At 40.2% G+C, this 25,970-nt stretch overlaps 2 protein-coding genes across 4 annotated transcripts in view; one reads left to right on the forward strand and one right to left on the reverse strand.

Moving 5' to 3' along the window:
* Positions 1–100: 100 nt before the first annotated feature.
* On the reverse strand, positions 101–11,722 carry phf3 (PHD finger protein 3). Its single transcript, XM_086045078.1, has 16 exons — positions 11,585–11,722; positions 10,389–10,639; positions 10,074–10,196; positions 8,673–9,993; positions 7,661–7,925; positions 6,708–6,759; positions 6,235–6,355; positions 5,977–6,133; positions 5,755–5,871; positions 5,490–5,618; positions 4,382–4,526; positions 4,115–4,301; positions 3,888–4,035; positions 3,104–3,193; positions 2,789–2,984; positions 101–2,705 (listed from the first exon to the last, which is right to left on the reverse strand). Exons 2-16 carry the CDS (start codon positions 10,621–10,623, stop codon positions 991–993), a joined length of 5,001 nt encoding a protein of 1,666 aa, XP_085901204.1. The 5' UTR covers positions 10,624–10,639; positions 11,585–11,722; the 3' UTR covers positions 101–990.
* Positions 11,723–17,448: 5,726 nt separating this feature from the next.
* The window catches only part of khdrbs2 (KH domain containing, RNA binding, signal transduction associated 2), a 45,646-nt gene continuing 37,124 nt past the window's right edge, over positions 17,449–25,970 (forward strand). For all 3 annotated transcript variants that reach the window (XR_015088778.1, XR_015088779.1, XM_086045971.1), the window contains exon 1: positions 17,449–17,802. Coding sequence is in view for 1 of the 3 variants with exons in the window: in XM_086045971.1 (XP_085902097.1) it covers positions 17,712–17,802 (91 nt within the window). In the remaining 2 variants the exon portion in view is untranslated. The remainder of the gene's footprint in view (positions 17,803–25,970) is intronic.

The following is a 25,970-nucleotide window of genomic DNA, read 5'->3' on the forward strand; positions in this document are numbered from 1 at the left end:
TAAGGCTCCTTGCAAAGCTTGTTCAAACCAATTCAGATCTTTTATATACAAATATCACTTAAAAAAAAAAAAAGACAAATCATACCAGCAAAACTGCATCTGTAGTCAGATCAATGTACATTTAATTAGAGTACAGCAGTGTTGTTTAGGTGACTGTATCTTTAATATACTGTATTTACTGTACACGGAAATTTTAGGTTTTTTTATAACAATAAAAAAAAAAAGAATTAGCTTTATTACCAACTGTACATACACACGTGCAAAGGCACACTTCATTTCTAAGGTATATTACAAGCCAAAAATGTACAATGCTTTTCAAATAGAAAGTAAGACTATAAAATATTTAAACCAATTTAAAAGGAACCAACTTGGGAACACAAGACGCTGCTCAGTGGGTGTCTCCGGAAAGTTTGGTTTTGCGACAAATATGAGTTTATCTCCAAAATAGTTTGGCCTAATGTCTTTGAGCTTAATATTACCAGGAAGTTGAAAACTTGATGCAGCGTGTCAGTGAAATCAAGATGGTTAATAAAAAATAAAAATAAAAAAATCTTAAAATTTCAAATTGAAAATGGCCCCTTTTCTGAATTGGGGGTGAATCTACACCAACTAGTCAATTTCTTAGTCACACCTCGATAGGAAAGGCTTACATTGGAACGGAAACGGATTTGCTTGTTTTCCACTGTATGGAGGAGGAAGGAGGTTTTGTTGCAGCATTGTTGTTGGTTTTACAAGGTGTAGAAAATTGAAAAGCAAGTGTGATGAACTTCGTAACTCCACTAAAACAATAGCTCAGCTTGTCATAACAGAAGTTCCGGGAGGGACGTTACATATAAGCTGCACACTGATAACGTCTAGGAAACAATCGAAACGGCCCAAAAAAATCTGTGGTTTAAATCAGAGAATGAGTTTCTTTGAGCACCAAACACACTACTGGGGGCTTGGGGGGGGAAAAAAAAAAAAGTAAAAAAAAAAACAAAAACATTATTACTACGAGTAACTGTCTTTTGAGCTCCTCCGCCCATTGTCATAGTCATAGTCATAGTCCGAGTCCCGCCGGTGTCGGTGGCGTTCTTTGTGGCGGCTGCCGTAGTCGTCGCTGTAGTATCGCTCTTTCCGCCTCTCACCGTAGCGGTCCTCAGAGTATCTGTGGTGCCTATTCTTGTCTCTGCGCTTGTCGTCGTAGCCGTGCTCGTGCTTCCTGCTCCGCCCCCTGTCATGGTGCTTGCTCTTCTTCCCGTGGTGCGAGTCTCTGCGGTGGCCGTGCCTCTCCTGGTGGTCGCTCTCCTCGCTGTGCTGCTGCCTCTCCTCCCACGGGTGACAGTAAGTGTAGAGCTCCTCCTGTGCTTCCTCTTTGGCCTGCGATGGAGGTTGACCAGCTGGTTGGGGGAGAATCTCGGCTTGCGCCGCGAGTGAAACAAACTCCTGGGCCTGCGCTGTGCCCTGAGTCTGATCCTGGACGTGTGGGTTGTGGAAAGAGTTCGGAACAGATGGGTCGTGGTTGCTGCCAGGTACCTGAGGTTGGTGATGCTGCTGCTGGTGGTGGTGGTGGACAGGTGCAGCACTGTTGCATGCTGGGAGAGCTGGCGCCGTCCCCGTGTCTTGTTGTACTGCAGAAGGGTTTCCTGCTTGAGTTACTGTGCCGCTCGGCTGGACTCCAGCAGGCTCTTCGCACTCACCGGGGACTGACTGACTGGCAGACTGGTTTTGTTCTTTCAGTTTGTGTTTGGCCTGAGCAATCTGTAAAAAGCCTTGATGAAATGTTGTAACCGATCTGATTTTACTGCTACTCAACACAGGAGCCTGCTTAGCATCAACAGGGGCAATGGGGCTCATTTCACTGGCTTTGTTTTCGGTCACACTTGAATAGGTGGAAATCTTTTTCAATATGCCACTTAGAGGTTTGGAGGTATTTGTGTGCTCTGGCGCCGGCTGCGATTCCAGCTTTGCTTTGTCTGAATCGGGGAGAAGCGCAATGTCATCCTTTTTGGGGGTAGCACCGGTGCTCGTTTCACTCTCTTTTTGAAGCGTCGCCAAGCGTTCCAAGAAAGCTTCCGTGGAAACATCTGGAGGCTTATCTCTCAGGGAGACTTGAGGACCTCGGGGTGCCGCCTCAGCATCTTTTCTCAGTGATGTGTTCGCAGCCTCCGTCTGGCTGGATGACTGCGGTTCAGCTTGGACGGCTTTCACTTCTTTTTTCTTGATGACAAAGCGCTCTCGAGGCGCAGCCGCAACAACAGCAGCAGCTGGACCCTTGGAGCCCCCGCTGGGTGGCACCTCTGTTTTCGGAGCGGGATGAGCCTTGTGAGTGTCACCAAGAGGCTTTCCTCCGAAATCTGGCAGTGGCGGGAGTTCTCCACCCCAGCCGAGTAACACACCTGGAAGAAAACGCAGAGGCTTGTGGGATTCCTGGCTGCTGTTCGCCACTGCAGATGGTTCTTCAAAAGACTCTGTGATGGGCTCCTCTGCAGCTTCTGTAGTCTCAAGTAGTTTATCCTTCTCGCTTTTATTGGGAGTAGTCAAGGAGGCCAGGAAGAGTTTCTCATCTTCTTCTTCCGCAGGGGTTTCTTTGACAGAAACTGGGACGGGCTTGACTTCAGGAGATATCCTTGTCGTTTCGTTGATGTCAACAGGAATGTAATCTCTTTTCGGCCTCTGGCGGATTATAAGTCCCAAGAGAAGGTTTGCTCGGTTGTTTTCCAGACCTGCCAAATCACAAGATTAATTACATTAGTGTCATGGGAATGACTTTGTTCTTTGGAGGGAAGAATCTGCTTGTTTTGATCACCTGGTCCATCAAAAGGCACAAGTTGATGTGGCACTTTTTCAGAAGCACCCAAAGGAATGAGATACATGTCCTTCACTTGTTTGCGATTGTTTGACACCACCCCAAAACGTCTTCTGCTGCTGAAGTAAGCATACAAGAGAGTGTAGGAGATCTCATCCTCCTCAGTTACAGGGCAGAAGCGAATCAAGCACACTTCCTTTATGTAGAAAAGAAAAAAACAAACAAACAGCATGTGTCAGCAAAGTAACAATCAACGTACAGTTAGACGTAATGGAATGTCTCAACGTTCCAGTTAAGAAGTAAAATATTTATTACTTTAGTTCCAGTAGCACGTATCTTCTCCAAGTAGTCCCAAACAGTCTGAGGACTTATCCTTCCGCCAACCTGAATGCTGTCAGGAAGATCCTATGGAGGGGGGAAAATAGTGTTAAAGTATTTTGCCTTCTATACTTTCAAATGAGTAGTCACCTTTGTTTGCTCCATGATGCATGTACAGGGCTTATCCCTCTTAAAATTTCACATTTTGCTCACACTTTGCTTTGATAGCAACACTGAGTCTTTTGGGGTAGAAATTTGTTTCACATGTTGACACTATACTCTATGTGCCCACTTTTTCCTACAAAAATGCATACTGTACTGTATCTCAAATTTCATGGTCATGTCTTATGAACCAACCCTTTATGTCACCGCCACAGATTTTCAACTGCATTTAGGTCTAAGCTCTGTTAATGCCATTTCAAAAGTTGTATTTTCTTTTGCTGATTTGAATATAGAATTATATGATTACATTGTATAAAATACATCACTGTGTCAGAATGTTGTTATACACTTTCTAAAAAAAACTTTTGACCAAAACTCACACAAAATAGTATTCTGTTGGGCTGACTAGTGAATAGTAGAGTGCTGACATGAAACTTCTACAGGTGGGGTGGACTTAAGACCAATCATATGCAAAATGGAGTGATTTCAACGGGGGCAGAGAGGTCGGAATCTTTATGAGAATATTAATAAGGTAGATTTAAGTTTCAAAGTGGACTTGAAACACTTAAGTCTTAGCCAAAGTGTGTCTGGAGGGGGTCGTTAAAGAAGGCCGGCGTACCTGAGTCAAGCTGTCCAGAATGCCTGACACAGGGAAAGCTTTTGTGACAAGTTTAGCCACAGAGTGCATAGTAAGGAAACCTCGCCACAAGGACTTCAGGCTGGAGAGGAATGACACATCATCATCTCGGCCAGCTGTGTGATCAGACCTGAGATGGAAAGAGGAGCGCTTCAGCCGCTTTTTCGACACTAAGCTGCATACGACACGTATCGCAAATGACTGCTCACCTTCGCTCGTAGCTGGTGTGAGCCTTCTGAAAGCTCTCCTCTAAGACTGTGAGGTGCAGGTCGTCCTCAACGACAGATGGCGCCGGCGTGCTCGTCTCCTCGCTTTTGGCAGACTGTCGCTTCGCCACTGTTGTAGCAACTTTGACCACTTTGGTGGGTGCCTCTTTCACTGGGGGTGCCATGCGGCCTTAATTGGTAAGACAAGAAAGTCAGTCGTTGACACTCTTGATGTATGAGGTCACAAGTCGGGCTCATGTTGTAAGTCACCTGTACAGATTTTGCAGTTGAGGTCAAATAAGTGAGACTTGTGTTTGCTGGTGGTGTCTGTCGCAGTCTCAGTGCTCTCTGCGGGTTTCTCCAGAGCAATTGGAGCTTCTACTGGCACTTCTGGGACTTTGACTGGTGCTTCAACCTGCGAAGAAAAGAGGCGGAGTCCACAATTGAGTGACACATTTACTTGTGAGTACAGTGGTACCTTTACTTACGAACGTCTCTTCATATGAAATTTTCAAGTTACAAAACGCCTCAACAGGAAAATATTGCCTCTTGTTACGAAAGAAATTTCAGGATACGAAAGATAAAAAAACAGTATGGGCTGCTACTCGCAGCTCCAGAGTTTCTTTAACGCAACATACTGATAGCTGCTCTTCCATTGGCTATTACCTAGCATCTTCCTGGCATTCCATTGGCTAAGAGGGACCTCTACCGTATGTGTCTGTGTGTAGATAGATAGGTAGATAGATATATATGTGATAGTTATGTCTACGCAGCGTCCTCGTCATTCGCCCCTTGGGCCATGAGGTGTTCCGATAGTTTTAAGTGAATCGGAAACGAGGAAAAGAAAAAAAAGGAGAAAATTGTTTTTTATCTGCATACATACAAACAAAGCAAGAGATAATAGAAAAGTATGAAAAGGGGATGTGTTTGGTTGATCTCGCCAAAGAACATGAACGTAATGTATCGATAGTCGCCACGTTATTAAATCAGTTCTTTACAAAACGCCAGGCAAAAACCACTTCTGAGAGAGAACATGAACCAAAGAGGGCAAAAAGCGATGAAGACAGCAATTAAAAGGTAAACGACCATCATTTTTATTCTTTACTCTATTCTTTGTTTTTTACATTACGCACAACTCTCATTTATTGTGCAATAATCTAATTGTAACATGTATTTGTTACATGTTTTGATGCATTTTTATGCTTTATAAAACATTTATGTCTGAATATTGGGGGGCTTGGAACGGATTAGGGCATTTACATGGAAAATGCGTCTCTACTTACAAAATTTTCTACTTAAGAAATTTCTTCCAGAACCAATTAATTTCATAAGTAGAGGTACCACTGTATAACAAATTAGGTCATGGTCCCTTTCTTACCTCCACCTCCACAGGTTCAGGTACTTTCCCTGGTTCTTCACTCTCGATCTCAATCTCCCCTTTATGTGTGATCTTGGTTATTGGACGCCTCTCAACCTCTCTTTGCTCTTTTTCGATCATTTCAATTGTCTGTGGGGGAAAAAAAAAACGTCATCCAGATGCAGATTTGTTAACTATAGAGGAGATGAGTATCAATCAGCCTTAGTCAGGGTTATAATGGTAGTCAAGTTTAGTTGAGGATGCATGAGTTTTGAGTATTACTCACATGTCGGTTCTCTCTTTGCCGCCAAGCAGCCAGTTCCTTGGAAGCCAGTTCCTCGGGACTCATTCGGATTAGATTAGCAGGAGATATTTCTCCCTTTAGAACCTTCCTAAAGAGAACCTGAGTAGTGGAAGAAAAGGAGATGACTTTTCAATTATACTAAAACTGTCATTGCTTAACAGATCATGTCTGGTCTCATTTGGAGACATCTCCAACGACACTTACATTATTTTTAGTATCTTTGAGGTTAAACATCAAGCTTCGATACTTGCTCTTGTATTTGTTTTCAGTATCTTTATACATATGGAAAATTTCTCTCTCAATCTTCTTGGCAACTTCAGAAGCTTTCTCCACTGGGACTTTCAAATCAGACTCCTTCAACCTAAAATACAGAGCGTCACACATTCAGCACCTTTACAAAACAGTTTTTCAAAGCTGTTCGATGAAGAGGCTGTGTAATGTAAATTTACGGAGATTTCCTACCTCTGTATAAGGATGTCTTTCAGAGAATCACGCACACTGCGCCTGATCTCCTCAATAGACGCTGGCTTTTTTGAAGTGGAAGATGCACTTTTACTTTTTGCCTCAAGTTTCAGGTGAATGCCTGTGAAGACAGACAAAAAACCGAGTAAGTTTGCATGAAAACAAACAAAAAAAAGAAAAAGAACTGCAACTCAAACAAAGCTGTTTTTCCTTAGTGTTGAATTCTATAAAATTGTAAGTTCAAACAGTGCCAAATATATTTTCCGTTGGTGTACAATTTGAAAATTAAACTGCAAACTGTGAAAATGACAAAAGAACATACATAAATTGCAAACAATTCCCATTCATATGTATGCTTTCAGTTTTAAGAGTTAAATAAAACATGTAAAACATGATATTGGACATCTTTTGTCAATTCAGACCACTAACACACATCAACATATTCACAGAATTTACAGTGCTGTATCAAATACCTGTTTTATGATGAGTTTCTTTGACATCTGCAGACGATCTTCTACCTTGTTCCTATTTTGAAAGAGAGAAATTACTAATTACTTAAGGTACATTTTAGCATTCATATTAGGGAAAATAAAACTTGAAAACCAATCCACATGAGAAATATAAAGAAAAAATATGAACGTTCACCTTTACAATTATAATACAATGGTAATGTTTGGCATTGACAGAGTTTTGCGCTCCACTACGTGCTCCTAAGTCAATTGTAGTTAGTTTTAAAAGTTATTTTTGTACTTCACAGAGGTGTAGAGTGGCAAAGCATCATACTTCTGCGGGCAATGAATCGATCGTAACTGGACTGTTCAAGTTGCCATTGATTCAATGCCCTGAGAATGAAAGGACCTGGATAAATGACAATATTCACAGGCATAAAAGAATATGTTTCAAAGATTTGTATCTTATATTTTGGTTACCTAATTCATATAAACGCGAGGGTCAAAACATCTCTTAGAATGAGTCTGTGCAGTTTTACATCGCTGGAAATGACACGCACAACAATAAACATAGTTTGGAACCACTCTGACAGTGTCAAACAATATCAAAACTGATCATTATTATCTTTGTAGTGGCTGAATTTATCATATTGTGCAGATGCACCAGTAGGTGAATTTCCCTATGTTGGCTGAATGTCATTATTTTTGTACAATACAATGGATGAGTCTATGTCTACCTTTTATGAGAAGGTACAAATGTTGGTGAGTACACAGACCGACAGTAAGCATACACCCATGTGCAAGCCATCAGTGTACAAGGAAAGTAATAACAAAAAAAATACAACAAACCCTTGTGAAGTGGAAACACTGGCTATGATTAATATCAGAGCATCACTTAGCTGGGGAACACATATAGCGGTAATTAAAGATATACATTGTTCAACAACTTTAGTGACAAAAATGCTAAGATGACTAACCTTCTTTAAAGATCGGACCCCCCCTGATGTCAGTTCCTCAGAGGCTGCTGGCTTGGGTTTGGGAGCCTGCTTAAGAGCTTCGGTCTTTATTTCAGGCGCAGAAATGGCCGGGGATTCGGGCTCCATCTTTTTGCTCTCCTCCTCGCAGCATTTTAAGCACACGTACATCTGGTCCTCCTCCTCCATCTCACGTACTTTGAGCAGGTCAAGACCAACGCAGTCACCGTGGAACCAGTCATCACAGCGGCCGCAGCCTACCATGAACCTGGAAGGGGGGGGGGGGGGGGGGTTGGAGGGGGAATACCGTGACGTTCAATTTCTTTGGCAGTCCGTAATGTGACCACTGTTTCATAGTAATATCACTACAAGACATCTGTTTAATACCCTCAATCATTCTACTGTATGTAATAATTAACATTTGAGCAATTTATGGTACTAAAACAGTCATTTTGTATAAATCAGTCATATGTAACAATTTATATGGCTGAATCTCTGTAATGAAGCTGACACTATCATGCTAGTCACAAAATGGTGCAGGGGTTCTTATTGGGTCAGATTGCCAAAATAAAACCCTTTTCACACTGCACCTGGTTTTTATGGCATTCATCATTGGGCAGGACGCAGGACGATGCAATTATGTGCATATTAATTTACAATGAGAAGGAGGATGAGACGTGATGCAGACAATATACAAGCTGCGATCTAACTGGCCATTTTGTTTGTCAGTTTGCTTCCGTGGCGCAGCAGCGGCAGTCGCTCAAGTCGTGAGGCGCCAGCCAACATGGCATGCCGTTGTGTCGTGGCTGCACATAAACAATGAATGGTCGAAGTGCAGTTTGAAAAAGATTTTCACTGAGTGTCAAGCAGGTCCAACATATCTTGACAAAAGTGTTTTGGAATTATGCCTGCAGTAATAAAATGAGGACATTGTGATACACACGATGAATTATATTTCTAATTTGTGTCACGAGCTGGAAAAGTTTGAGAAACGTTTATCGGCGATAATACTTACATGTTGTTGTGGTGTTTCTTGCACTGACCACAGCAGTTGTTGCCATCCCACACAGACTCGCTGTTGGCAGGTTGCTCCTGCTGCTGCTGCTGCTGTTGCACCTGTTGCTCAACATTTTCTTTCTTTACAGCCGGAGCGTTGTCGGGGATAAACAACTGTGGCTCATCCACAGAGATGCTTCTTGCAGTTTTACTTTTTTGCTTTTGTAGGATCTTTTCAGGCTTCTTCATCTTAGGCTTTTCTTGCCCTGCTTCTTCTGGTGTTTTGGAGGAATGACCCGGACGAGTGACATGGGAGGAGTTTGAGGCATCTGCTTTCAAGGTGTTGGGCGTAGGAGCCGGTTTGGTTGGACTGTGTTGATCAACTAGACGACTCCCACTAGATGGCGTCTTCTTCACTGGAGAGCTAGGCTTCACTTTGAGATCGCCTGTTTGCATCTTTGGATGTTTAGCGGTATGCTCACTCGGGGTGCTTTCAGACCGCCTTTTTAAATGTTCACTGCTTCGTTTCTCTTTAAGAGACTTTAATTTGCGGAGGACATCTCTTTGGACAACTTTGGATGGTATATTTAGGGAAACCGTAGCTCCTTTATTCATGTTGCTTCGTTCACCGCTAATCACACCTTTCTTAATGAAATTAAGTGGTTGCTTTGATTGAAGAAGGTTTTTGGCTAAAATCGGTTTCTTTTCTTTGTTGTCCACCTTGCTACTTGCAGCGGTCCCATTGCTTGGTGGCGATTTAATGCCACATTTTCTGTCATTAACTGGCTTTGGCTTTCTTTCGATAGGCTGATTGTCATCTTTAGTTCCTTGAGTGCACGTTTTTAGTTCTGTCCCGTTAGCCGCTTGAACGTCATTAGGGTTCACATATGGCCCCAAACCAAGTGGTGTATCATCAACACACATATTCTCCGTTATACCCTTGTCTGCGACTTTCTCAGGTGCAGGATTCTGTGCGGAGACACTATCATCTGACATCATGGCAAACCCAATATCCGCACCATAAGAAAAACTACTGGCAAAGTTGGCTTCTGTGTCATGGAGATAGGACGGTCCAGGAAGTAGTTCAATCTTGAATCCTCCAATGGTGACAGTCAGTCGTTTCAACACAACAGAAGGTTTTAACCATAATCCACCTTCAATATCGTTGATATTGATGCGTCCACCCAGAGTTAGTTCTTTCTTCAGCTGTATTCCTTTAACTCCTTTCTTGATCAGAAACGATTTCTGTAGTCTGTTGAAAGGTTTCCTTCCCGGTCCTCCTCTGGGTACAGCATCTGTGGTAAGCTCAGCAGGCTCTGGACCATCAGTGGATTCTGCATCTAGAACTCAAACAGGTCACTCCATCTCTCTTGATTTGTTGAAATGTGGCAGAAAGAAAAAAAAGAAGCTTGAGGCTTACCTAATTGTACATTACATGGACGTTTCCTGGGTCTGCCTACAGGTTTCTTGATTGTGACCGAATTTGTTTCTGTTACCGCCAGGTCACCAGTGATGCCTGTGGCTGTTGAACCACCACTGAGCTCTGCCAGGAAAAAAAATAAATTACAATAGTACATAAGTACTGTAATGTTATTTAAAGAAAAAGAATGAGAAGAAAAACCATATGGAGCTAAATCATTCGGAAAAACTAATTCTGGCAGGCTCAACGAAACATGAAAATAGTTTTCAAGACAACATTTGAATACTGTTTGTCTTGCATTGATAGAATGCATACCTGCTGAGCCTGAAATTTGAAAAGTTGAGTCCTCATTATCCAGCAGGTTGAACTGAGAAGTTGCACATCCAAACATAGGATCTTTGTCACTCAACATGTTCTTGAGCGAATCTTCAAGGCAGAGTCCCGGCCCAAACTCATTACTGGCTTCACATTCCAGATTTTGACCGATGACAAGGGTGTCGTCCAACTGGTCACTGGGTATTAAAACGTTAAAAGTGTCCACAATATCCATGAATGCTGCTACCTTCCTAGATGGGGACGATACAGATAAAAAGCACCATTTAGGTAACTGACATGTGGTTACAGCTACACGTGCACATCAAAGCATCATAAATGTAATTAACCATGATCAAGTCAGCAACTGTACATAAGTGCTAATGTAAACAAGTAGGGGCGGAGGGTCAAGTATGTGACAATAACGCGATTCAATGTCGTTTCCATCGATGTTGCATGTTACTGTCCTAAGTTAGCAGTTAGCAATTAGCGAGCTGTTTACTTCGGTCAACAAGGTTTTCACTTCAAATGTCGGCGCCCCACTAGGAAACTAGAACGTTTTGTCAGAATGTTTACGACATTCTAAACATTCTAAATTCCCGACCGGCACCAAATGCAAATCAGTAATTCTAGTTTTAGCAAGCTTGTACACAAGTTGCAGCAGGCCAGATCGGATGCATTCAGCATGTAAGTACAACCGGTGGGGTTGTGGTGGTCGCTTAAACAGACAAAAATTAAGGTAGATTGCTAATTTTGCTTGGAAACGAGGATTAAATGTTACTTATCTTGATTAGTTTTCCAAACAGTCTACAGTCTAGTTAGCCCGCGTTGCTAATGCCAATCTGCGGCTACGAATCATATCCGTTAGCAAGCTAACGAAGACCCGTGGAGGAAGTTTAGTTATTCCTCAAGTCTTTATCCCAGTAAACATACGTGTGTCCCCACGACTGTAGCATAACCGCATGACAAATCGGCTCGGTCGTTCTAGGGACAACATTTTAACATGTATAGTAGATAATACATCAAGAGCGAGGCAAAATATGTCAGACATGCTAACTACGTCGTGCTAGCAGAGGCCTAGGATTGTTTGTAGCCTGACCGAAGCTAACAGGCGTTGCAAGAACACGCCCACGAGCATCTTGTTTAGCTTTGGCTCACTGTAGATTTGAACATGTGAGCGTTTATACGTGGAGGCTTACCTCTGTCTGAGTGCAATGATGTGTCCAATTCGTGTAGGTCACATAGTAACGCGGCTGCCCGCCTGCCTGCCCGCCTGCCTCCACTAACTTCCTCTACAGCTAAGCCGTCATTCGTCCCGCTGCTGCAAAGCTCCTGACGGCAAGAGCTGCCGGTCACGTGGTTTGTGTTTACAGCAGGTAGCTTAGCAGCTGGGAGCGGACAGGCAGTTATTCCCCATTAAAATGTACTACGGCAATTTTGTTTTGGGACTATTTTATTTTCAGTTTAGCGATATCAACATGACAACAATGTATATACATTGCATGAGGTAAGACGTTGAGGATAAACTTCTTCACCCGAGAAGCCACAAACAACCCATTCCGAAAAAAAGTAACAATCAATCAAAACCTTTATTTCACCAGAAAATGAAATATCATTAACACCGAATTCTTTTTCAAATGTGATGTAGGTAAGAAGGCGGAGCACCATTTACGTCATAACACACCATGTAAACATTGAAGAACACAGTAGGCTATATGAGCAATTTATGTCTGTACACAATTTTCCAATTCCTTTCAAAACCTTTAATTTAGTAATGCGTGCTATTCCTAATGGTCTGATTCAATTTATGGTAAATCACTTAAAATACGGTAAAACTGCTTCGATTGATGCGATTTTAATGCTAGATGGAATTGAATTAATAGACAAAAAATGTACTAATAAATATATACGCCAGATTCTACTTAAAAAAACAAAATTGTGCCTAGAGGGAAAGCTTTTTGGAATTCTCAGATTGTGAATATAAATTGGAAAAAAAGCTTGTCTTTTACCTAATAAATATTGTATTACTAATAAAGACAAGGTAATACATTTTAATATCTTACACAATATATATCCGCTAATTCCTTAATTTCCAAATTTGTTGATGTTAGTAATATTTGCTCTTTCTGTCGGAATGACACTGAAACAATATCTCATTTATTCTTTGACTGTGTGACCACAATGCAATTTTGGTCTGATTTAATGCTTAATTTCTTTAAACCATTTGATACCCCTGTATTCTTAATCTAAAGGATGCTATTTGCTTTTATAGTAACCCAAATGATAACAATTTTGCATATTTAATGAATTTCATCATTCTTTATGCAATTTTTTTATTCACAAACAGAAATTTGCAAAATTTTAGAAGAATCTGACGTTGAAATAAAACATTTGATTCTTGCAGTCATTAACTATATCTATTATTTTCACACCATGGCAAGCAAACAACATGGCTGAGAAGTCATTGTTTATCATACCATTCACAGTCACAAATTCATAAATATCCTGAACCTTGCTCAATACATTCATAATGAAAGAACAAACCTAAGTGAAAACCGGTGTTTAGAATTGTGAAGCATTAAATGATTGATGTGTCACTATGCTTTTGGTTTATGATTTAAATGAATGGTCCATTAATTGCGGTATACAAAACAGTGTCTGACTGGCTGGTAGCTAGCAAATACATGAGATAAAAGTACAAAGTACATTAAAAGCAAAGCAATTGCAAACAAAATGGCATTATCTAGTAATTTAAGCTCAGCAAAATGTTGCCTTTTCTTTAGACTTGATCCTGCTCGTATTATGATGTGTTGAGGAAGGTATGACAAAATTTCTCAGTCACAGAAGAGGTTGTGAGCATGTGTAAGTGCATGCACGCCCGGTCCGGTCGGAGTCAAAATGCCATGGGTGATTATTTGTGTGCCAGTCCAGCCCTGATCCCATGTGTTTCAATAGCAGGATTTAATTCCCAAAACATTATACCTTACTGAACTTGATTTCCTAAAGTTTAACTGTTGTGATTATAGGACAAATGCTCTTTCCGTTTTTCATACTGCTCTAATCCGTAGTAGAGAACCTCATTTTCCACAGCTGCCCATGCCATTCTGATTAATATTGCGTTTGTGGAATATGAGTTAAACAGCAAAATCCACCCGTTTTTAGCTATCTCAGAGGACCAATTACGGCTCAGCTTCACAAAACAGGTCAGCCGTGATTGATCATTACCTGAGTCCTGAGCAGTTGTGATGTCATTTTCAGTCGACAGAAGTGACAAAATGGCTGCCCGAAGAGATGGCTAAAATCGGGTGAATTAACTCATATTCCACAAATGCAATATTGATCAGAATGCCTTGTTTCAACTAGTGGGCCTGCATAGAACATCCATCCATTATCTATACCGCTTTATCCTCACGAGGGTCGCGGGCGTGCTGGAGCCTATCCCAGCTGTCTTTGGGCAGTAGGCGGGGTACACCCTGAACCGGTTGCCAGCCAATCGCAGGGCACACAGAGACAAACAAACATCCGCACTCACAATCACACCTAGGGGCAATTTAGAGTGTTCAAGTAACCTACCATGCATGTTTTTGGAATATGAAGGAAACCGGGAGTACCCGAAGAAAACCCACACAGGCACAGGGAGAACATGCAAACTCCACACACCAAGGCCGGAGCCGGAATCGAACCCACGACCTCTGAACTGTGAGGCGGACATCCTAACCAGTCGATCACCGTGCCACCCTGCAAAGAACATATTTTTGAAAAAAATATGTTTGGGTTGACTTCCGCTTTAATTTAGTCTTACAATCAAGAGGTGCAAATCTCAGTTCAGGCTTTCCTGTGGTGGTGTTTGCACTTTGATTTGGCTTCCTCCAAGTTTGAAATTGTGACAGCAGCCGTGGAACCTTTCTGATACATCTCATAATTTACCACTGTGTAGAAATGCACGAATAGGTGATTCCCAACCAGTGTGCACCGAGTGGCCAATCATTTGGTGTGCCACGGGAAACTATTATTATTCCACTTAAGTCTGGCTTCTAGCTATTGCTTATTCTATTTTCATACACTGGAATTGTTTAAAACTGATCGGAGTCAGTCAAAACAAGTAAAAGTCCTACCAATGGCTGTTGAAGTCTTCCATCACCCCTGTCGCATTCTTTTTGTGCTTCTCCCATTCTTTTCCCTCGTTACTGGTCACCAGTATATCAGTGGGAACTGTGGCCATGCCGATGCTCTTAGCGAACCGGTTTGCGCCCCTGTCTGTCAACATGACGTGATCAGTCTGGCGGTTTCCATGACAACATAACGCAGAAATAAACAAAAAACAGCTACGTGAGTATTTCAATTATATACTGTACTGTAAATTCATTGTTTACTGATTTTCAAAATCGGGTATGGCATGACGTCAAATCAATTTGTTGCATTTTCATGAGCATATGTGTAAATTAAATGTCATTTATCAATTTACATGATGTTGCATCATTATTTCCTGACGCAAACGAATTCCACCATTTCACCACTTAACATCTACCAGCAGAGGGCGCAATTAATTCAGGTTTCCGCCCTAAAGTGGCTGTAGAAGAAATAAAAAAGAAATTCAACTGACAATAAGAATCCATCATGAAGAATTGTGAAGACTAGTCTTATTAGTCTTTTATGCCATTATGAAAATAGTGTTGCAAAAAGTGGGACTTTAGTGAGTATGGACAAGGCCTCTGGCATGGATTTCTGGCATTTCCTGTTGCTGCTATGGCTAGACTGGCAAGAAATGATTTAGCCACAGCCCTGAAAATGAGGCTGATTGTGGACTCTAGGGAAGAGTGGGATTTGATGCCATTTTTTATTCTGGCCAGGGCTTCTGGCAAAAAATTGCATGTTAAAATTGTAAATTCAACATCAGTTTTCAGTCAAAGCACACCTATGCCGTTATTAAACTATGTTTTCATGTAAAATGTACATACAGCAGTTGCTTGTTTTACATCAAATCCCATTCAATTTCACTGAATAACATCACATGAATAGAATTAAATAATATAACCCTCGTTATCAATATTGGCATTAACAGCATTTAGGTATAACGGCATTAATTTTAGATTAACGAGGATGTCTCTTAACAATATAACGTCTTTACAATTACTAATGATGTAAAGTGCCGCTTGTCCTTAAATCTTCTTCAGAGGATAACAACTGCTTTGCCTTTACACATAAAAGGCTAATGGATGGATTCGATGTATGGATGAATTTATGGATAAATTGTAACTCAATTATATGTGGCTATGTTCCAAAATCGTTTTTCTTGCCCGTGTTTTCATCTGGTGGTCATGACCACTTTTGAAAACAGAATGGCAGGGAAACGTTCCAAATCCACACCAGAAACCTAGAGCCAAAAAAGAAAGAGAAGAAACATGAGGGCCAAGAAATCTTCCAAACCAGACCAGGGGCTGTGGTAGGTCTCCAAAATGGCATAAAGCCCCACTCTTTCCGGGGTCCATTTTATGTGATTGTTTTTACCCCATTGTCTAAAATCTGCATTTCCATCTGGGGGTCACGGCCTCTTTTGAAAACAGTTTTGATTACAGTTTTGAACTGTAAAATTTACAGGTTGTTTTGTAATGTGTTTTACACTCTGCTGTATTTTTTACAATATTATTCTGGCAACCACACCTGCCGTTTTTTTCCCGTAAAAACAACGGTGTTTTCTTACAGTGTACTTCCATCACCTCCTGCCAAAGCCAACAGTGATGAAGGTGAGTCAGTGCAAGTAACTGAGTCCCCCCCCCCCCCTAACTGTACCCAGCACAGTACCCAAAGAACTCACATCAACTTACCTGTCAAATGTGAGCTGGTTCTGATACGATTCTGCCATCAAAACACAATGTCCTCACAGTGTTATTAACAAGTGAACTTTGCTTACACTCTCGTCCTCTGGCCGCCCCCGGCCCCTTCTTTCTGTGGAGTCCCACCACAAAATTCACGTGATTCAATTATCTCTTAACGCTACGCCCGACTTGCTCTTCCTTCTTATCAGTAGTGTAGTATTTCGACTAAAACAAAATCATATAGGTCTATACTGTTCACATTCCTGACCTGCTGAAACAGTGAACAGTGAAACAGTTCACAGTGAAAATAGTCTTCCGTCCACGTGGTTGTTGTCATACAGTGGTTGTCGAGGACAGTGCAACAAATTATGATTCCTTACATACGCACTTGCTGTACAGAAAAATTAGTTACACAAAGGGACCAGGGGTTTCAAATTTTGCAGTACAGTTTCTGCCCACACGAGGTCAACAAGAATCCACCAAAGAATACCGTATCCAGTGAGTGACCACAAACGGTGGCACCTTGACGTATCTATCATTTTAAACAGATTGTACTGTATAACGCATATAGAAAGAGAATGGAAATGATAAACAATTTTTACAAAGCGTAATTACGAATAGATACTGTTGTATTGGACGTTTTAGTAAAAATCGGTAAAATTGTTTCACCATAGTACACAATAAACAATCCTTTGCATGGATTGCATGATGGTTTTAACTTTCTCTACCGCTGTAGTTGGAATGTGTCGTCACATTGGCTATAAATAGCTGAAGAGAAACTGCGAGACGTGGCGGAAATTTACATGAACTAAACATGGTCATTGGGGAACTGCCTATAATTGCCTTCTGTTTCTCCGAATGTTGGCAGTTTGGCAGAGATTTTCTTGTTTTGCAGTGAAATGTGTCTACTATCAGGCTAGCCATTATATTTTTGCTGAATTACTCAAAGACCACCACCCCTGCTGTAGTAATCCGTAACCAAGTGGGAAACAATAACGAATTAAACTATCAATCTTCTTTTTATCAACGTGTTCTTCGTGCAAGATCAATATGGAACAGCCCCCTTGTTATTTTCAACGGTGTGAAAGTTCAGTAGTTTTCGTTATAACCAATTCACTTTTACTGTATGCATGTGGAAGGTGGTGCTGGTGTGTTTGTAGTGTAGCACCCCCAATCTCAGCATGTGTCCAATAGTGTTCGGAGGGGCGGGGAGCAGCGTGCAGTGAACATCCAGTGAGTGTGAGCTTCTGGCGTGGAGCTGAAGAGGCGCAGAGGCGAGAGCCAGCGGTGAAAGAGATGGGCTCACTTCTATGAATCACAAATCCACCTACAGGCAAGCATCCCGGACACGGAGGACGAAATATATTTGGGCTCTTTTTTTGTTTTGTTTGTTTTTTTGTTTAAAGGAACGAATCTGCTCGTTTTTGAATATACAGCTGCCAACTCCAGCAGCAAGGAGCTTAATATCGAACGCCTGCACGACCTATGTGTGCAAATCTGGACTGATAGAATGCATCAAAATAATTACATACCTGAACTGGTAGCTGAAAAAAACACGTTGGAGCCTCAGTTTGGGCATGCTCTACGCCTGCTTGCAGAAGGTATGTCACACCTGCTTCTAAACGTTTTCTTAAATGTATACATGTTTTGTAATGTTTCCTTCCACTAAGTAAGAAAAGTTTATTATCTATTGTGAATCCAGTGGGCTATCCTAAGACACAGTGAGATTCAGCAAAAACAGAATGCAAATTATGCAATAAGTTTGAAAAGATCGATTTAACCTAGTAAGTGTATCATTTAAAGCAAAAACAAACAAACAAAACGCACGCATACACACATCATACAAGATTCACCAAATATATCATTAGAATGTTTTCTGGTTAAGATTAATACTAAACATACGAGAAAGAGAGAGATGCCTACTATGACATCCCTCCTATTATTTTCAACACAGTGTTCACATAAATTATCAAGTGCCTGTTGTCTATTATGCAGACCAACTTCTAACAAGATCTTTTTTGCATGCTGAGTAAAATTATGTTTTCCACCAAGGACTCATTTCCGCTTCACAGTGTAAACACAGAGACAGGTGATTTGCAGTGATTTACCCTGTATCTAAACGTGCTGACTAGCCATTAAGGATTCATTAATATACAGCCAATGTGTCATCTTTATAGCATGCTTATTAGTGCAAAGAAAAACACAGTAAATAATATCAACTGGTTCAACGTGTACTGTTCCTTATTTCTAAAGTTATGCGAGACTGTTAAAGTGGCACAGATAAAGATTTGACCATTGTATTAAATTAATAAATAAATGCTCATACCTAAGGGTCATTCATTCAAATGATTGCCGTCAGGATATTTTGATATAGACCAGGGTTCACCAACCTTTTGAAACTGAGACCTACTTCTTGGATACTGATTAACGTGAAGGCCTACCAGTTTGATACACACTTCTGAAATAACATATTTGATCAACTTCCTACTAATAATGTTTTTATTATATGTTAATTAATTCAATTTATGTGAAGATACTGATCATGCTAATGGTTTCTCACAATAATTAGGAAATAGGTAAATAAAATGTCAATATGCAACACTATATTTTTATGAAATTCTGCCAGTGTTTTCGTTTTCAAATGATTACTTTTATAACATCCCTAGTAAATCACTATGTCCCATTACTGCTGAGCTATTTTTAGAACAGGCTAGCAGGATACTCATGTGGTCCTGGTGCCCTCAGGCACCACATTGATGACCCCTGATATAGAGGAGGAAATGTTGGGAAAACATTTTTATCATACCATGTAAAGTGGAATTTAGAGCTGCAACTAATTATTATTTTATGAATCAATTAATTTGTCAATTATTTTGCCAATTAATTGATAAGTTGTATTTAAAAAAAAGTTTACATGTTCGTAAAATGTCGGAAAATAGGCAAAAATGTTGATCATTGTTTTGCGAGGTAAAAGCATTTTAAAAAATGTTAATTCAACACAAAGTTAACCACTCTGCTTTCATTGATGACTACATCAATTGAATAACGTTTACTTTTGAGAAGCTGAAATTCCGAGCATTTGGACAATTTTAAATTAAGAAAAAAAGATATCTAAATGATTCATCAATTATTAAAAAAAAAATTATCAATTGATTTGATAAAAGATTAGTTTTCGATTAGGCAGTTAATGGTTGCAACTGTAGCGGAATCATACTAAAGCATTTTCTGTATGCAAATTGTTGTGCATTCATGTGTCATGTCAAGTAGACACAATAAAAGCTCAATTCAAATATAAAGATGGTGACTTAATGTCACTTGCGTACATACTGTTGATAGGTAAGTGTGTGTGTCCTTCACTGTGAAGCAGTGTGAAAGCATCCCATGTGTTTGGGAATGTGTTGATGAAACACCTGACTGCCCTGCACTCTCCTCCACTGGCAGGAAGATAGAATCACAAATAGGATCATCTGGCCCGCAGTATGCCAGACAACTTTCACAACAGGTGGACTCAAATATCCACAGACATCATCATTGTACTGTATTAAGCCAAGCCATTGAGCTGCATAATCTAGTATCAACATGCTGAATATTTTATTCATCTAGTTGTATGTCATATACAAAAATTGGTTTAATCTGTTACGTAAAGTGAAATAAAATGCAGACCTCCTCCTAGGCTTAAAGATTTGTGACCTGTGAAACTTATGCATCCATTCATTTATCTTCTATATCGCACTTGTCCTCATTAGGGTGAGCTGAAACCTCTCCCCAGTGACTTTGCAGCCGAAACCGGTTGCCAGCCAATTGCAGGTGAAACCTCTACATAGTCTAATACCATAGCTCGATGGTGTCATCGTTTCATCCATCCAGAAAGAAATTACATGTTGAAATCCTCATGCTTTGATGTGATGATTCCTACCGAAATTTAGATAGTCCACTTTAACCCACACCTGTAATAAAATAACTATAATATCACTAAACATTGTTTAAATAACACACTTTGTTGCCTGGGGGTCGCCCAGTAAATCTGTTCCCTGGAGGATACAGTTGAGCTCATTAAAATTTACTATTGAGCTCTTTGGCTCAGATTGACAGATACATTTGCAGTCATTTGTGTATTACACTTAAAGTCACCTTTAATTGAAGAACAGTTAAAATAGCATAAAATATGAATTATATCTCATTTTGAATTACATCAAAGTTGTTTTTAAAGAGAACTCAACATTTGCCTTTTTTTTGCATTTTGTATTTGTAATCAGTGGTCACTCACTTCCTTCTAACAGCCTTGTCTGCCACAGTTATGTATGTAGCCAATGAGTATCATTTCTGACATGTTCACATCAGTGCTTGAAGATGATTTAAAAATAAGGCTATGTGATACGTGAACAAGCCATGCCTGTTTGAACATATCCACATAGTGTATACCGCACAAGGAAGAATGGCATCATGAAACATTTTAAGTTACCTGGGAGCTATGTTCTGTTGTGAGAGCAATCCAATTGATGATGTTCAATTTACCTGTCTCTTTGACAGTTCAGATCAGTGACAGCAACACTTTGCATTGCATACCGTTTTTTTTTTATTTTTATTTTTTTTTAGAGAATTGCAATTTGTACTCTGAAATTGGTCTGTGTGCTTTTATTTTTTATTTATTTTTTCACACATCACGGAGTAGAAGGAATAAAATACATGAATATAAAACATTCTAGGCTGATGGACACGCTAAAGCTGAATTCATCCACTACCTAACAGGTTTTCTAATCAACCAAGTTGTGCAGGAATGTGCACTGTCACGTTTTAAACTTTGCCCGTCAATAATGATGGTAGATACAGTAATTACATTTGTGAGATATATATATCCATCCATCCATCCATTACTTATACCGCTTGTCCTCACAAGGGTCGCGGGCGTGCTGGAGTGTATTCCAGCTGTCTTCGGGCAGTAGGCAGGGGACACCCTGAACAGGTTGCCAACCAATCGCAGGGCACATAGAGACAAACAAACATCCGCACCCACAATCACACCTAGGGGCAATTTCGAGTGTCCAATCAACCTACCATGCATGTTTTTGGAATGTGGGAGGAAACCGGAGTGCCCGGAGAAAACCCACGCAGGCACGGGGAGAACATGCTCTATAACCCTTGTGAGGATAAGCGGTATCGATAATGGATGGATGGACTTTACATCATTAGCACATCCGTCGTGGGTTTGATCCCGGCCCCGGCCTCCCTGTGTGGAGTTTGCATGTTCTCCCCGTGCCTGCGTGGGCTTTCTCCGGGTACTCATTCCCACATTCCAAAAACATGCATGGTAAGTTGATTGGACTCTCTAAATTGCCCCTAGGTGTGATTGTGAGTGCGGATGTTTGTCTCTGTGTGCCCTGCGATTGGCTGGCAACCAATTCAGGGTGTCCCCTGCCTACTGCCCAAAGAGAGCTGGGTTGCGGCAGTACTCATTGTTTTGGTGTGTGCGCTGTGATGGTCAAAATACTCAAATCTGAAATGTAATGCAAAGTTTTTCCGTGAATTCTAATACTATACTCATGTTGTAATGTGCCTCTCTTGTTCACTCATTTTTTGGTTCATTTTATATTGAAAACCAGTATCCACAAGGGTGTCAGATAAAAATAGCCTTGTAATGTGATCCATCAAAAGGACACAAAAGTAATATCCCGGGAAAGTGAAACTACGCATTACATTTCCAGCATTAAACTGACAAGGTTATCAAACTCGACTCACAATGAATATTTGGCTCCATTATCATTCACTTTCAAGGTCTGGAGCATTGCAAGCAACTCTAATGAGTGAATGAGCCAGAGAATGGAGATGGGCATAAATGTATCTCTTCAGGGCTTTGAATGGCTCATTAAATGCTGCATCAATGTCAACGACAAAAAGAAGGCTAACATTTGAAACATTCTCATGCTGCGGTCAGACCATGCGCGGGTTGAACTATTCTCACAACACTAATACCAGAGCTGGGCATTTTACTAAAAATTGTATCCATTATTGGTCATCCGTCTGCAGCTTGGGTAAACTTCCATCGTCCGTCATTTGCCTTTTTTTTGGGAGGAGAAATTCACCGGAAAATACACGAGCAGTGAGGTAAAAATCATGGCAAAACTCAGAGGCGTAACGCAGTGGCACATGAATTATAGACAAAATATTTACTTTTTATTGTTGCAAGTAGCATACATATGTGAAGTATACCCTAAATCGACTAAACTTAAAATGTCTTTTTTTTTTTCTCTCGCTGGGTGACACTTCGTCACGCCACATATCACATACATGTTTTCTCATTTTGATTGCTGTAGGTAACACCCTTTTCTCATTCTTATTGCTCCAATAGTTGGCAGTGGTACACCAGTACTTACTGCAGCTCAAAATGTCACATCATTATGGAATAACAGCAGAGACATTTAAATGACATAAATATTCCCCCAAATCAATGAAAGTCTATACGTAATGTTTTGATCTTTATTGTTAAATATTGTCATAGAATATCATTAGGTTTTGCAGTAACTGTATTTAGCAATTTAAAAGAGTTGTTGTTCACATATGCTGTCTATCCACAATTGGTCTGTGAAGCAAGTGCAGATTTAAAATATTTTTTTGTAGAATATCGTCAAATTATCATTATCGAGTTTTTGGAAAAAATATCGATATATTTTTTTTTTTGCCCATATTGCCCACGCCTAGTCCCACTTGTGGGGAACACCAAGAAAACCATTGAAAGGATGACAAGAAAAGATGGAGAAGACATGTTAAATGCTAAGCTAACCTAAAATTGACACAGCTAGCACGTTTCCCACAGGAATTAAACCCTTGGATGATAGAATACACATCACAGCTGGCTGACATACTGGTATAAGCACTCTAAACACTTCTGCAGTAGCTCTCTGTGACCACATTTTGACATGAGGACACACAATAAAAACAGTGCAACAAATGGTCTTGCAGCTGGTGAGGACAAATTGGATCAGATGTGAACCTGAAAGCCTGTCACATGACTGTCAAAAGTGAACCACTAACCCATCAAAAATGCCTGAATCACATGGACAGTTTTGCCTAAAGATTCACAGGGGTCGATGTCTCGGCGCCTGTGTCACATTGTGCGCCATTAAATAGCAGACAACGCATTTATCACCTGCATCGACAGACGGTCCTTCGCTCGCTCATGAGCAGGAGAGCGCAAGACAGCTGTGTTCAACACACACGCACTGATGGTATGCCTGGGCTATTCTTATTGATGATGTGTACAAATCAAAGCTTAACAACAGCACGGCAGCCAACCAATAAAGAATATGTATGTGTGCACCTCAGGAATTGGTGAACACTTGCTGCATTAATGAACAAATCATACATTATATATTCCATAAGCACTGAACTGAGCAAGTTTGCATTACATTTTCTCATTAAAATAAATTGGCCAAGTGTAATGCTGATCCTGCATGTTTTACAAATGGCTGTATTTTGACAGAGAGGGGGGAAATGTGCCCCCAAGAGGGTTGTGGCTACTAATTAATCACTATTTTGTATCCCTTAAAATGGGCATTTGGGCTTTTGTAAACTTGAAGCCACAACTATGACAAATAGTTTGTTAGAAATACAACAAAATAAAACAACATACTGCCCCTCTTGGTACATTTATAATAACTTACACTAACATCAATGTAGATAAGTAAAGTCCCATTCATATTGTATTACAGGATTTTATATTGAAAGCATCTCTGACAAATTGAAGATTATTGAAACACCATCACGATTACATCTCCATAAGTTGCTTGATTTTTCACATCTTATGTGTGTGGTAATTGGTTTTGCTCTTCTTTTAAAATCACTTTTTCGCTGCAGTAGATAATTTGCAAACATTAAAATTGGATGTGTAAATCATTACTTCATCACAGTGCAAACATATTTGAAATAGTGCAGCTCAGTCAAAAACAGAAACAGCAAGAGATGAAATATGCACACATGCGAGCACCCTGCCCGCCCCGCATTTATGTTCATTTGTCCAAAGCGGAAAAAGACAAAACTAATTGCTCTTTTCAATCCATTCAACCAACAGATTTATGCTGGAAATCAGAAATATGCTCTCGGCCTCTTTTTGTCTTTGATATAAACAAGCAATCAGTTATTTGATTTGTCATTTGATTTGTTTATCTTTTCCTGTAGTGTTGCACATTCGTAATTGGCTTAAAAATGTAAATAATTGCAGCTTTCTACAATGGTTTTTTAAGACCCTTTTCAAAGATAATTCAATGCCTCCAACAATACATTCAGCTGGCGTGTTAGTGTGGTTTAATTTAACCTGACTCGGTAAACACTTTTAGTTATGGATGGCTGATCTCAGATGATGCCTAATGCCCTATTGTTATGCACCACAATGTTTTTCTAAAGTTTTGTTTAAAATGGAAGTCAACCCAAATAATTTTTTTCAAGAATATGTTCTATGCAAGACCATTAGTTGAAACAAGGCATTCTGATAAATATTACATTCGTGGAATAAGAGTTAATCCCGTTTTTAGCCATCTCTGGGGGCGGCCATTTTAGCACTCCTGTCGACTGAAAATGCTGAAAACCAATCACGGCTGACCTATTTTCTGAAGCTGAGCTGTGATTGGTCGTTACCTGAGCCCTGAGCAGTTGTGATGTCATTTTCAGTTGACAGAAGCGACAAAATGGCAGCCCCCTACGATGGGTAAAGAGGGGTTGTTTTTGCTGCTTTAGGATTTTTTCGGAAAGCGTTTACAAAAGGAAACACGTGAGGTAGATAATATTATGCAACTAATACTATTAAATGAATGCCGTTGATACAGTCTTATTATTAATCACAAGATAATAATGGCAAATGTTTCAAATATAGCTGGAAAAATATGGTTAAATATGAATGAAGCGCAATGATTTGTTAGTGTCATTTACTCTTATTAGCTATGGTAAAAAAAAGTAGATGTGATTTTTTTTGGGGGGCGTTGTAGTTTGTTTTGTTATTTAGTAGGATTACACATTTGAGGCACATTTCCACAAAACTGGCATACGGGCTCAAAGAAAATACATTTTGGTACAAATACAGTTAAAAATGCAAATAAACGGGATTTTTCTCTGAAACCGTTTGAGTCAAGATGAAACACGTCCTCCAGCCATAGAATGTATTAAAAAAGTCTGGAATACTGTAACTCCCCTCAAACCAGGGAGTAGCCGGCTGACAAAGACTGGAAGGAAAATAAATAAATAAGTAATAGTCTTTAGTTCTTTTTATTTTCAACTTTTTAGTAATTTGTATTCGCTTTCTCCCATTTGCATAAAGCATTCGCCCCACCTTAGATTAAAAAATGGCAACATCCTCGTTTTCCCATAATCATTCCTTTGTAAACCAAAAGGGACCTGCTAATATAAATAAAATTGGGCCTCCTTAGGTCATGCATGGACACTAAAACTAGAGCAGGCTGACTGCGCACACACTGTGTGACTCATGAATTGTATAGTTAGACACATTTATCCCATAGTTGACCATTTAAACCTTTCGTTTTTTTTCGGGTTTTTTTTTCCAAAAATTCCTCTCTTCGGAGCAGCACTGCTAAAGCAGTTTTGGCCATTGAATCAGAGCGGATCAAGAGCACCAAAATAGTAACTCAGGGTTGAAATGATTCGTTTCCCCGCAAAGAGATTTTAAATTTTTTTTATCCTGTGTGAGAATTGAAAGCGGTGACCTTCAATTCACTTTCATGCTCCTCTGATCTCTGCACTCACTTTGCTCCTGTTCACATTTTGC

Source organism: Filicampus tigris, chromosome 11, assembly GCF_054856515.1.
Source record: "Filicampus tigris isolate MCC_2025a chromosome 11, RoL_Ftig_1.0, whole genome shotgun sequence".
Classification (NCBI taxonomy): Eukaryota; Metazoa; Chordata; class Actinopteri; order Syngnathiformes; family Syngnathidae; genus Filicampus; species Filicampus tigris.

What these genes read in the sequence shown, in the direction of transcription:
- phf3 (XM_086045078.1), bottom strand. Translation starts at nt 10,623, where the DNA reads ATGGATATTGTGGACACTTTTAACGTTTTAATACCCAGTGACCAGTTG. An exon ending in CTGAACCTGTGGAGGTGGAG is followed by an intron (nt 4,527 to 5,489) that starts GTAAGAAAGGGA and finishes TTTTCTTCGCAG; the next exon opens with GTTGAAGCACCAGTCAAAGT. An exon ending in TACGTGCTACTGGAACTAAA is followed by an intron (nt 2,985 to 3,103) that starts GTAATAAATATT and finishes TTCTACATAAAG; the next exon opens with GAAGTGTGCTTGATTCGCTT.